This window comes from Oenanthe melanoleuca, chromosome 8 (assembly GCF_029582105.1).
Source record: "Oenanthe melanoleuca isolate GR-GAL-2019-014 chromosome 8, OMel1.0, whole genome shotgun sequence".
NCBI lineage: Eukaryota > Metazoa > Chordata > Aves > Passeriformes > Muscicapidae > Oenanthe > Oenanthe melanoleuca.
In genome coordinates this window covers 4,448,205-4,462,070 of record NC_079342.1, presented here as the reverse complement: position 1 = coordinate 4,462,070, position 13,866 = coordinate 4,448,205, and the positions used below count along the sequence as shown (strand labels likewise).

At 50.4% G+C, this 13,866-nt stretch overlaps 1 protein-coding gene across 2 annotated transcripts in view; it reads right to left on the bottom strand.

The window, feature by feature from the left end:
- SSBP3 (single stranded DNA binding protein 3) overlaps positions 1-13,866 on the bottom strand; it is a 53,896-nt gene that overhangs the window by 16,387 nt on the left and 23,643 nt on the right. For both annotated transcript variants that reach the window (XM_056497612.1, XM_056497613.1), the window contains exon 5: positions 1,536-1,625. In XM_056497612.1, the coding sequence (XP_056353587.1) occupies positions 1,536-1,625 (90 nt within the window). The remainder of the gene's footprint in view (positions 1-1,535; positions 1,626-13,866) is intronic.

The following is a 13,866-nucleotide window of genomic DNA, read 5'->3' as shown; positions in this document are numbered from 1 at the left end:
GGTGTTACTACATTGTCTGGGGTTTCAGGATCCACTCCTGCTACTGAGCCACCCCTTTCCCCAGCAGCTCCTGGGCCAGCTGCACGGGAGGCAGGGAGCTAGGATGGGCTGCTTGCTACAGGAGGGCAGAAAGGAGAGAGGGGGGACAGCTTGGAGGCTGTCAACGGGAGAGACAGCAGCATGAACAGTAAGTCTGGAGAGATCTGACTCCTCTTCCTCACCTTTCCCACTCTGGGAAAGCCAAACCCACACTCTTGATGCCTTGCCCTAAATTCATGCCAGTTTTGCAGCCCTCGCAGCTCGGCGTGAAGCAGAAGCCCCAAAGGACAGTCAGCTCCACCGCAGGGCGAGATCAGGACGTTTTGGAGACACATTTGTTGGAAGCAGCAGCTTGGCACTCGGGTTGCTGGCAGCAGCTATGACCTGCGAGATCGCATCCCCGCCGTTGGCTTCAGCCCTGCTGCCGAGCGCTGCTACAACATTCGCCTGTTTTAGGGTTCCCCATCAATATCGGATATTCTCACTCTGTCAGAAGCGTGTTCAGCAAATGGGATCTCTCTTTCTCTCTCAGAAAAAAAAAGACAGGACCCTCCTTCCCCCTTCCCACGCAAACGCAATCGTCGATATCGCGCTCAGATATCGCCACAATAAATCACAAGCTCCTTATCGAGCTCGCCTGTCTACTGCCCGAGAGGTTCTCCCATATACAAATCACAAGCCCAGATTAAAAAAAGCCCAGCTTGCCAAAACAAATATTCCTTTCAACTCTTATCCCATTTTTTACACGAACAAGTGTTTCATCCTCAAGCAGGAGGATTTTAAAGCACCGAAAGTTAATGTTGCTGCTAACCAGTGCAGCTCACTCTGGGCAAAGAGATTCCTGAGAAAACCCCCAAGGTTTAAGGCTTAAGAACTCCTTTTCTTTGTGCTTGTTGATATCCTTTCTGTCAGTATCACTCCAAACACGTTACCCCCTCCTCTGTCAGAGCCTCTTGTGGGATAAGGAAGGAGTGAAGGGACTTTGGGGACTATTTGCTTACAAGGTGCCTCCATGGCATTCAGGGATTTGGCTGGAGCCCACTCCTGCCTGCAGCCGCAGCCAGGGTTTGTTAATGCATTCAGTGATTGCATTTGGAAAAAATCAAGTGGTTAACCAGAGGAGGGGGGAAAAAGTTTCAGGAATCAAAATCCAGAATGTTTTCAATTACACACGTCTGTTAGGACTGGAGAACAAATACAACCCCAACCCAAACACAAACCAAGCAGCTTTGGAAAAAAAACACTGGTTGTAAATACACAGTAACCTCTTCGAGCAAGAAAGGAATTTGCTTTAAGGCCACAAAAGATAGAAAGCAAACATGGAAGGACAGCAGAACACAAGTTATTCCTAGACAGGTCAGCTGTGCAGGCATGCTGCTTCCCTAGCATCCTCTTGGGGACAAAAAAAGCCCAAAACAACACAGGCAGGGCAGCGCTGACACCCAGAGCAAAGCGAGGACGTGCGCGGGGTGGAGGGGGCAGCAGCAGGAGCCTACCTGGAAGAAGCCGGGCGGGATGGGGCCCCCGGGCATCCCGTCATTCGGGGGAATGTTTCCAAGCACGGGACTCGGGGCGGCAGCTGCGCTCTGCGGGAACAAAACCAGGGCAAACACGGTCACAGTTATGACAAAAGCACGTTAAAAATGCCACCTTCTCCTGCCACGTCACACTGAGTCAATCTGCCTCGGATCTCCTGAGCATCTTACCCCATGGAGGATGCTCACAGCTGTGAGCCTCTGCGGCTCACCCACAGAGGAGATGGCCACACAGAACCTGGAGATGATTCTGGGGTCTGTTTATTCATTTACCCAGGCACTAATCTACCAAGGAGCCTCATCCAACGTGTAATTTTAGGCAGAAGATGTTTGAAAGCTTTTAAAACGTGTTTCTCCCACCTCCCCACCATGCTTGCTGGTTTAGTCCTGTCCTTTGAAAATTATGCTTCCCTGACCTCACCAGTATGCCAAGCCTTTACTATTCATTACCAAATTCACTGCATTCAACCTGTGGAGTTCCACGTTCCTCCTTGTGCCTCCCCAGAATGAGCCATCAGCACAGCTCCAGCTACAAAAAGGAGGGATGGGGACAGACATGGGGTACCTGGACACCCCACTTGCCCCTCTCAGCATCCCTGTTTGTATTTATTCACTTCATCTGGGAAAGCACCAGCATGATGGGAAGCTCCTACTCTGAAGGAAAATATAAGAAAAAGATCTTGCTCTAAAAGCCACTGCTGGTGACACATCCCTGTGAGATTAGGAGCAGCACCTGTGCCATCCAAGTGCACCCCACTTTGCCCACCACCAAGTGGGCAAAGCCCACTTCCAGTTGCAGGGCAGTTATAAAGGCACCTCAGTGGTGTTAAGTGGATTTGGATCACTGAACTCCACCAATTTTTATGATAAACGTCCCCACCTAAAACCACAGTGGAAAAATTTTCCACTGAGGAAATCCCATGAACAGATGGGGTACATGTGAGGCTGCTCAGGCTTGGTTTTACCCAACAAACCCCACGTCCCAACAGCAGCCGAGCCAGCCCTGGCTCCTGACCGCATCCGATGCAGCAACAACCACAAGATGTGAGCAGAGGGGGAAGCCAGGCTGTCAGGGCAGCCTGGAAAATGAAGGATGATTACTAAGGACTGAGGATTGCCAAGACAGGATCCCCATGTTTGGTTGGCAAGCTTGGTATTCCTGACCAGAAAGCCCTGCAGAGGCAGGGGAGAAGCACCAGACTAATCATTGCCTCGTGCCTTCCCAGGGCATCCCTTGTGCTCCTTGTCATGCTCTCCCAGCAGGAGCTGGCGTGCAGGATGTGGGATGAAGGCCAGGACCATGCCAGATGAGTGGCTGGTTTTCCCACCCCAGCATCTCAGAGCTGCAAGTGTCACAGGCAGCAGTGGAGGCTGATTCCCCAGTAAGAGCCTCCCTTCCTGAAATAACCAATTCCCCCTGAGACTACAGGGTCTTGCACCTCCAGGCACAGCCCAGGCCACGCTTCCCTGTGCCCCTGAATAAGGAAACCCGAACAGCCTTCCCCCCATCAGCAGCAAAGGCCAGATCTGAGTGTTTTTACAGTTAATAAAAAAAAAAAAGTCCTGGCAGGAAAAATAAGCCTGCCCATTCCAGGCTCTTTTTATACATCAGACGGCAGCAAAAATAGATGGGAGAGGGAGTGAACCCACTTCTCCCCCTCCCTCCATCCCCCCAAGTGGGTCAGCTATAAAAGTAAAACCAAATCTTAATCCAAGGCCATGAACATATTGCAGTTTCTCTGCAAAGCAGATGACGGTTCTTAATGCAAAAATATATAAGACTGAGCCCCAAACTGCAGCGAGCCCATTTGGAATTTCCTTTATTAAACCCTCTATCACGCAAAATGCTTCTCTCCCAAGGCGGCAAGCACTGCAATAAAGCTGCCAAGGTGATATTTTATGGTTTCAAGAGATTTCCAGCACACTATAATCCTTTGCTTGGGGAATCTCCCGAAGCAAAATGGATCCCGAAGTGGTGGGGAGTGAGGAGGAACATGGATTTGGGAATCTGGGGGGAAAGGACGCTGCTCTTCTCCTCCCCTCTGCAGCAGGGAGCAGAGGGAGAAGGGAAGAGGAGCCAAAGAAAATCTTGAAGCAAATGCCCGTTTTTCCACAAAACCACAGAGTATTTTTCCGTGTTAAACACCCTGAAACCTCACCTATGCCTTCGCAGCGTAAACGGGGATTTAAAGTTCCTCGCACATGTGGCGCTTGGCAGAACTTGGTAATTAAAAACCCGCAAGTGCCCTGAGCATATTGTAGGATGGGAGCCAAATTGGTCAGCCCTTGATGAATGATTTACAAGGCTGCGAAGTGACATTTTATTTCTTTTTTTATTCCCCTCCCCGTCACCGCTGCTAAGGTAAACACCGAGGCACCTTTAGCCCTGGCGAAGCGATGGGAGCGCAGCCGTGGCTGAAGCAGTTCTCTAAAACACTTGGGTGTACCAGAAATGAAAGAAAAAAGGCAAAAAAGGACAGCAGGAACAAGTTTCCAAACCCTAAGGGTGAGCAACCCAAACCCTAAGGGTCAGCACCCAAACCTGAGGGCTTTCCAGCACCCATTTCCAGGACTTTTTTGGCTACACAGCTCCTCCCATGGGATTTATTTTCAACATTTTGTCCCAGAAACTCTTTTTAGGGACTCTTGGTTGCAGTTTGCTTTCCAAAGCTCTTTCCTTAGGTGAATATCTAAAACCCATCGAATCTCCCTGGTGAAGGTACAGACAATGTGCAGTTGCCATGGAAGCTGGCAGAAGATGGGCACAAACTGCTGTGCCACCACAACCAAGCTGAAGCTGAACCAGAAGCACATCAGCTACATGAAGGTCTCCATTGGCATGCGACACCCTGGATTTCCTTCCACCAAACCCCACAGAAACCACTGCCTGAAATGAGCCAGGACAGCTCTGGCAGTGCTGGCATGCCAGCTCATTTGCCTTTTGTAAGATGGCAAATTTTCCCTAGGTTGGAAATCAATATATATGTGTTCCTGCGGCGCACATGTACGGCTATATACACAAACACACATATGTATTTTTAATTCCCTGCCACATACGTTGGTATTTTTCCTCTTTTTTTTGGTGGAAACCAGTGGAATGACAATCTGGATCACCGTGTTTCGCTTCCAAACCAAAGCTCTCAGTTAACACACCGGCCTGGTACGCCAGCAGATGCCGTCTAAGCCTTTAAATCGCACACTAATTGCACTAATTGAGCTAACAGTCTCTGTTTCGTCTCCCTACCCTGAGTCAACCAGCATCTTCTGGTACTGCTGTAGAGATCCAAGCTGTTGACTGTAGTGTTATTTTGTCAGCCATTAAACGATTCATCAGAGTCATTAATTGATTTATTACCGCTGCCTGCGAGTATAGCTTTGCAAATAAAGAAGGATGGAGGTCAGGAGGCAATGGAAATCGGACAAAACAGCACAGCCAGGAGCTGGGCACTTGAATTATCGATGGGAGCCCACTTGTGCAGGACCGCTGGCATCGGGTTATGGAGGGGAAAAGAGGGAAAAAAGGAAAAGATGTGCTGTCTGGCTGTGCTACAAAGCTGGTTAGGGTCTTCAGCTACAATCTATGCAGGATGTAAAAGGGCTATTAAAGCCATCTTGTTTTCTTAACCTAATCCTTCAGGAGAAAGCAGGTTATTCTGCTGTATTAACTGTGCTGAAGAGCAGCAGGGAAGAGCACTGCCCCACGCAGCTCCCCAGCCTCTGGAGCATCCCCACCAGCACTTTGGCGTCACCCAAATCTGCTTTCCCAGGCCGGCCGAGCTGGGAACACAACTCACCTCGGCCGTCCTGCAGCCCTGGGAGGAGCTGTGGTCTGGTGCTTTTATTTATTTACTTTCTTTACTGCAGGGCTGAGGTCTTTGCTGGGCGTGAGGGTTTGCTGTGAGCAGGGTGTGGCGAGCCCGAGCTGTTTCCTGCCCCCCGCCCTGCTCAGCCCCAGAGCAGCCCTGAGGCACTGCAGGGTTTTGGGGGCTGAGATCAGAAAAGCAGAGCAGGTGGGTTGGAATCACTGCCACTGCCAGAGCGTTGCTGCTCCCAGCTCCCAGGTACCTGACTAATAAAAGTCAGCACCCTAGAAAAGAGGGCTTGGGAAGGTTTCTGGATGTATTGTCTGCACATGGGGCTGCTGGAAGGGATTCTTCCTCCTCATCTCCTTTGTGGACTAAGGCACTGCAGCCCATCCTGCAAGGCTCTCAGTGTCACGGTGAGGCAATGGTAGCAGGGCACCAGCCAAACCCCAGCTCACCACCCACCCAAACCCACCATGCTCCATCAACACAAGTAGTGGTTCCTGTTAACCACCTATGCAAAACAGGTTGCAACTGCTGGTAGTAACTCTGCCATTAAATGCAAGCTCCAGGTGAGCAGCTTGCATCCTATGCTGGCTTTCACCAAACACCTACTTTTAATAAAAATAACATGCCCAGAGTGCTGCAAGGAGCTGGCAGGCAGCAGAGAGGATGCTCCATTCATGGGAACCACCACCAGCACTGGCTGCTCGGCCAGGCATAGCCTCCATCAGCCCAGCAGTGAGATGGGGAGAGCAAAATTATCTTCATGGCACAGACCTAAAACCAAACTAAGGATGGCTGGGTATTTCCTTTCTGAGCTCCAGCTCTTTTTGCCCTCTCTCCTCTCCAGAAGGATGGACCAGAGGATTTTGGCTGCATCTCATACCTTGCAGCCACCGTGGGAGCAGCACAAGACTTGAGGGCAGCTGCCTGTGGCAGGAGCACACAGGGGTGCTCAGGACATGCTGGTGATCTGGTATCTATCTGTCTCCTTTGATTTTATTTTTTTTGCCTAGAGCACAGGCTTTGGAGCCTAAAGAAGAAACCAGTGTGCGGGTCAGGACTTAAGCAGGCTGCGTAAACAGGTAATACGGAATTTAATTGGACTCCAGTTAAGCCTTTTCATCTCGTTAAAGCTGCCTTCATCTTATATAGCCAGGTTTAAAATTTAATAATAGAACCCTCCCACACCTCGCAGTAACCCGATTAACGCCGGGGAGGACGACACGGCGACCGCATCCTCCGGACCGAGCCCTCAGATCCTGGCCCTGCCACGGGTCGGTGCCAGCGCCTGTGTTGTATCAATGTGCACCAAAATAAATACAACACCAGCCTGCTGCAGGTTATGAGAGTGTGACTGCCACCCATTGTGGCACCCACCTTGAAACCATGGTGCCTGCAGAGCCTCTCCGGTGGGCTCAGCGTTTTTTTGGGGCATGCTGTTCTCTCCAGCCAAGGTATGCTGGAGTCCATCCTGCTTCCTCCAGTGCAAGCCACTTGCCTGGATGCTCCAGAAGACAAACCAAACCAATTTTGGTTTATTTTAGGGTAAGAGAAGGTAAAAGAACAGTGGGTTGAAGCTTTGTGTGCGCCCAAGATATAAAAAAATCCCAAAAGAGAATAAATGGGCTCATAGCAGTATCACCAACCCACCCAAAAACCATCACTGTGCTCCCATAGGACGCCACGCCGTGCATACAAGTTCAGCTTAATTACACTTGTACAACAGCACAAGCTTTTTGTGCTTATTTTAAATCCATCACCTGCAAGCTGCACGGCACACAAAGCTCCAGCACACACCCTGGTCAGGAACAGCCACGCTCGGCAACTTTTTCCCTCTCCTTTATAAAGAAAGAAACAACCCCCAGCCCCGTATTTTCCTTGAGCCTTAAAAAACCTCAAACCATTAAAAAAAGGCACAGCAGCTGAATGGTGTTTCAAGCTAATACAGGGTTTTTTTGTTGGTTTTTTTTTTTTTTTTTTTCTCCCCTCCCTTGTAAAGGATAATCTGAGACAGCAGCTCCGGCCACGAAACAATAGGATTTTAATCTCTTAAGTCGGCGTCCCCCTTATCCCCGGGAAGGAAACCCCTTCAGTCATTTACAAGTTTGTAAATAAGGCTCTTGGTAGCATCTCGCGGACATCTGCTCCGCCAGCCCGCCAGCGTTCCTGCTAACATTTACAAACATCCTTCCACAAACACCCAGCGCGCTCTGCTGAGCTGGCTTTCTCTAAATATATCCCAAGGAAATAACTTGGCAGGGCTGCAAAAATTTCACAGCGACCGAATTAAAGGGGGGTGGAGAGCGGGGAGGGGGGATAAGCATGGGAGGTGTAGAACAGACTAAATGCAATTAGGCTCCGTTTTGCACACGCGTGTGTACTGGGAGGTTTGCACAGGGAAACTTGTGGGAAGTGAAGCTGGGCTTGCTGGAAGTGCTGCTCCTGACTCAGGAAGGGCTTTGCAGAGGAGAGCACTCCAGGGCTTCATACCATGTGGTTGGGTGTGCAGGTTCACCCCAACCTTGGCATTTAGGGAAGCCCCATGGAGTGGACCCTGTCCCTGACTTGGAGTGAAGGTGAAGCTGATGGTCCTGGCTTTTCCACTGCCAGCATCTTCCCCAGCACAAGATCCATGCCCAGCTACTCCTTAAGACCAGTGAACGAGAACCAGTGTATGAACCCTCCCACTGCCAAACAGCTTAAATGGGTCCCATGCAATTAGCACCCTGGAAAATGCTGTAAATACACAGGTATTAATTACTATCAATTCTCCTCTAATAATTCCAGCAACAGACAGGCCAGGCTCTTTTCCAGCAATCAATACCATCCATTTCAGGGTCTACCTGCCAAAAAAGTTATATAAAATAATTATATAAAATTTTCATTAGATAATGCAATTGCTTAGGACTATTAATCTACTGCTCATCTATCAGTGTGGGATGCTCAGCTCTGTGAGGGCCACCCAGCAGCTGCTTGCACCAACAACCTGCATTCCCTTCTGCACTGGACACTTGGTGGTTCCACCTAAATGTGCTCCTGATGTTCTCACACAAGACATTATGGAAAGTTCACATATTAATTTCAGATTTTAAAAAACATCACAATTCTTAAAAGAAAAAAGGAGATGCTCCCAGCAAGCAAAGCTGCTGGCAGAGGTAATTTCACGATAAAGTCGTGATGGTTTCAAGTTCCACAGGACTTTACTCCCAGTGATGTCCCTTGCTCCATGCTGCAGTTTCTGGGGTGTAACAGTGGGATTGCATGGCTGAATGCTCAGTGCCATGTGCACCAGCTCACCTTCCATCCTTCCCTTAAGCATCACAGCAAAAATCAAGTCCTCTCTGTTACCAGCTTTTGAAAAGACTGGATTAAGGAAAATATTGCCTACTCTCACAAAAAACTAATAATAATGTGGTGATGAGGTGCAGGGGAGGCTGCTGGTGTTGGCAGCTGGACTTCTGCTTCCCAGTGCCTGCTGCTCTCTGCTCCTCTGCCTTCTTCCAGATTGAAACTGCTGAGTGCATTTTGGAAGGGGTTGTAAGAAAAGCTACATTTAAATTGTAATCCAATTCAAAAAGGAAAAATAATAATAACCCGTGACTTCAGAAAAATGCCACACCACTGCACCACGTGCATTTGAAGAAAACTAGTTTTAACCTGTCCAAAGGATTTACTGACAACTAACAAGGATACTGCCAATCCCAATGGCAAAACACCCCAAAGGCATCCGGAGTCCAGCAGTGATTTCCCCATTAAAGATGGGCGCAGATTACAAATGTATTTTTCAATATATTTTTTTTTCCTCAAATTTTTGCCACCTTGTGTTGTAGCCAGTTGGTTTCATCATTTGCTCTTTGCAATCAAAAATAACACAAAACCAGCTGTGAGTTTGCACAGGGAGTTAGTGATGCCTGGTAACTAACCCTCATATGAATCCAGGGAAGAGGGTGAGAGCCCCTTTCCTGGCAACTGCCTTGTAGTGCAGTGAAAACACTGTGACCTGCCTGGAAAAACATCCTTTCCCATTGTCTGGGCAGTTGGGTGCTGTGGGATGGAGCACTGGCACCCCAGCACAGCATCCAGTGCTTCCTACCCCCAATCCATCCAGAGAAAACCAGGCCCTGGCTTTACCCCACGGGAAAAACATCCCAGTTTTCTCCATCCTCTCCCGCCGCAGGGAAAGAGAGGAGAGAATTAATGCAAATACTCCCATTCTTGTCGTGCACTTGAATGCCAAAATATCCCATTTGCTTAAGCCTATTTTACTGCGAGCAGCTGCCCCGGTATTATTCCCCGACACCAAAGGCAAAGGGCAAAAGAAGTTGGTCTGGAGCAGGTGAACACCATCTGCCCGTCCCTGACAAGATGCTCGTGGCCACCATCTTCGGGTGGTGACACAAAGGCTGTCTGGGCGCCTGTGAGAGGTGACGGCGGCGCTTTCTGAGCAGTGCCCTGACCCTTCGCGCGTTCTGTGCGCCCACCGAGCGTCCAGCCCCGCTCGCAGCGGCCCCTGATGGGTTTGCCTGCTGATCTGGGAAGTTTTACCACAGAGAGACCTTCAAAAAAAAGAAATAATTAACAAACAAAATAATAAAAAATAAAAGAAAAAAAACCTCCGTCTCTAACAAAGCAGCAGGTTAACAAAAAGGAAAACAGCGCTTTTAAAAAAGGCGGCTCTGTTGTTGTTTGATGGTGCTTTGTAGCACCTTCTCTGCACAGCATCTTCCATCAAAAATGCTGCTGAAGGAGTGGAAATGCCTTAAATTGAGGTGGAGGTGGCAGCTGAACTTAACTGAGGGCTGTGACTTGCTGCGTGGGGACAAAGTCCGGCACATCCTATAAACCCTGGCAAGGTGGATGGTGAGGGAGGCAGTGGACTTTGCACGGGAGCAGCCAGCACTGCTGTAGCCAGACCTGGGGCAGCCTTCAGAGCCATAAATTAACTGGGATGGACAGACTCAGAGCAGATTTGAGGACTGCTGTACTCAGTAACAATGATGGCTATGGGCTTTTGTCCTTGCCACTATCCAAGTAACACCCATCCTATAGGAACTACCCTCCTGGGAGCATTGCCATAACTAACCCTCCATATTTCTGCACCCTTAATTCATCCCAAGAACCCTGTTAGGGCTTAGAAATCCTTCATGAGGCTGCAGCCGTATTCCAAGAGCCAACCCAGCTCTCAACAAGCCGTTGCTGGGACAGCAGCACTGGAGCACCACGAGGAAAGCTGCTGGCAAACCCCAACCCCAAGCAAGATGGGTTTTGTGACTGAGTGATGATGGAGAAAAGCCATCATGCCTTGGCATGATTCCCATGATTTCCAGGGTGATGTTTGAAAAATGGTGAAAATATTCTGCCCTCCATGCAGACCTTTTCACTGACATCCTGCCTTAGGAAAGGAACACCTTGCATGCTGGCATCCCTGCGGTGTTTTGCTGTGGAGCAATGGAGCTGTGGTTCATCCTGGATCCCCCTGCAGTGTTCCACTGCTCAGTTTGGAGCTGCAGAGCACCCTGCATCCCACAGCAGTGGTGGTGACCATCCCCAAGCAGTGGATGGCCACCAACAAGGTCACAACACACTCTATTTCCCCAGCGTGTGCCCCAGCTCATCCATCCCTGGGGAGCAGGTCTGTCCAAGCAGCACGGATTGAGAACCACCCATACTCTTTCCAGGCACCCTGAGCAAACAGCTCAGGTTGGAAACGCACCGAGTGCAAGGGAAGGTGCAAGATGTGGGTGTGAGGTGGTGGCAGGAGGAAAATCCCAGCTTTCCTCACCAGCTGCCAGCACAGGATCCCAGCCCAGGCCGTGGGCATCGCTTCACCCCGGCAGCACCGAGACCGAGCTGCGACTGCAGGGCACACACAGACCCAAAGCAGGGCTAATCACCCCAGAAATCATCTCTGCGCATCTGCCAGGGGTCAGAGATGAGGATTTTTGGGGAGGGGGAATTGCAGCAACTTTCCCCTCCTCTCCACTCATCTAATCCCCCAGGCTAATCCCTTGCAGCCATATGGAGCCCTCACATCCCAAACCTGCTTCCAGGCTGCCCCTTTGCACCCTCTATCCCCCTGGGAGTAATGCTCTGAACCTCAAAAGTGGTGTACGGGTGAGGAAAGGGTGTGATTTCCCCTCCAGACCCTTGAAAGATCCCCCAAATACTCTACACACACAGTTTCTGGTGAAAATTCACATTAAAACACTCGAAATCCAGGCAAGCACAGCCTCATGTCTGGTGTTCCCTCCCCTTCTTCAACGGTAGGGTTTACTGCAGTTATTTGTGGGTGCTGCCCCCCAGAAATAGTGTTTCCCAGGTTTGATAATTGCTCAAGGCATTTCAAAATTAATAGAGCAGCTAGAGCAAAGGACAGGAGGAGTAAATCTGACGTAAGCCACTGTGTAATTCAGTGTTGTTCCCAAGAACTGGTGTCTTTCTCCACTGCCAAAAAAAGCCAGGGGCTAAGCTAGCTTGGAGGGGGTGCAGATTTCCCCTGGCAGGCTGGGATTTCTTGGGAGGGGGAGGGTGAACAGGAAGAGGCATTTTAACCATTTCAGCATGTTCTGGAGGAGAAGAGATGCACATCCATGGGGTAAGAGGGAATTCACCACACCACCTCCTCTCCTGCTCTGCTGCCTCTTGCCTGCCTTAACCTGGGGATCAGAAACACCGCTCTAGAGTGGCCTCATGTTTTATTTACCTTAACACCAGCTCTCTGCACTGCTTTGGTGTCGCTGGCACTGGTGATCCAGGCACTGCTGAGCAACAGGACTTCCCCATGGAAAAGTTCTCCTGGGGTTGCACAACTGACAAGGTGCACATTGGGATAAGGGAGGATTTCTGATAAAAACATGTTTTCTTTTAAAAAAGCACTGTTTTCTGCACAGAGTGGTTTTGTTAGATGCAACTCCAAGCCACATTGCCCTTAAAGCTTACAAAACATTAATTATTTCTCTTCTAAGAGCACCTCTCCCTGTCAAAACACAGTGGTTAATACAAACCCCCCATTTATGAACTGGGAGCTTTTTGAAGCCAGCTCTGGAGGGACCCTATAAAACCAGCGTGCAAACCCCTGCCCCCTGACCCAGCAATAAACTGGTACGTGAGGCAGGAAAACTTAAAGTCTGGAGAGCAAGGGAAAAAAAAAAAAGAAGAAAAAAAAGAGCTCCAGGCTTTCAGACAGCAGAGAGGGGGAGGGAGCGATGTGAGAGCACTGAGCATCACTGCAAGGTCTTGTTTAGACTGGCAGTGCTGGGAAACACCTGGCTACAGAGCTGGTGAGTGGAGTTCAAGGGATGGACCAGGATGAGGAGTGGAGGGAACAGAGGCATGGTGCTCATGGCAATGAATTGCTGGTGTAAACTTCCTGATAGGTTTTTCTAAGAACAGCTCCTCCACTCCCCACAACCAGAGCTGCTCTTGCAACACCCCAAAGCGAACCCAGGCATGGGGTGGTGGCACAGCCCCCACAGCACCCTCCTGCCCATGGTGACATTCCTGGAGCACCAGCTTGTGATGCTGAGCATCCCAAAATCTTCCAGCTTTGAGAGCTGCTGCCTCTCACCTCCCTGAGAGCAAAACCGCCCTGAACTCCACAGGGAGCTACAGGCAGACCCCGAGCTCCCCAAAAGGCAGAGGACAGCCCACGGCATTCCAGTTAGTTTTTGTAGGTCTTTGTAAAGGCTGGATAGAGTCTCCCCTCCCCTTCCCAGCCCTCCTGGGGCACCCTGCAGATTCCCAAGCACTGGTGAAGCTCCGAGGCTCTTTGGGGTTCCTCCCTCCCCTAATCCCGGTGGGACAGGGCATCCACCATCGCAACCCCCAGCACCCACCGAGCTTTCCGTGGGCAACAGCCTCTCCTGGGAAAACTCTTCCCAGCTGCAGCACGGCAATGACAGGAGGGACGAGGGCCCTTTGTGCAGGCAGCACCCTGCTAAGCTGCACAAAGCTGGGAGCAGGGGGGTTCAAAGGCTCCCGGTGCAGGGAAGGGGCCCCTCCATCTTCCCTCTCCCCGGGCACCGGCTTTTGTATCGCCTTGGCCGGATTCGTCAGCTCCCCTGCCGGAGCTGGCTGGGGCCTCCTCCGCCTGCAATCCCTGCGGATTTTACCTCCGGGCAAGGGGGGAGAAAAGGGGGGGCAGCCCAGAGCCTTAAAAGAGCCTGGTAAAAACAACAGACTGCAGTTGGGGGATAGATACGCCACGGCTTTAAAAAAGCACACCGCGCCGAGGAGAGTTTGATGGCGCTGCCAAAAGGAAAGAAGTGTCTTCCCACTTGCAAACAAGAGTTAATTATAGAAAAAAAGGCCCAGGAAAGTGTTAAAACCATCTGTGCCATGAGGAAGAGGCTGGGGCTGGGCGGGTGAAGGCAGCAGCGCTGACAGCTGCTGTGTACAGGCAGCCTGGACCGCTCCCCCGGCGCCGCACTGTGCCCTGCCATCCTCCTGCCCTGCCATCCTTGCCCTGCCATCCTTGTCATGCC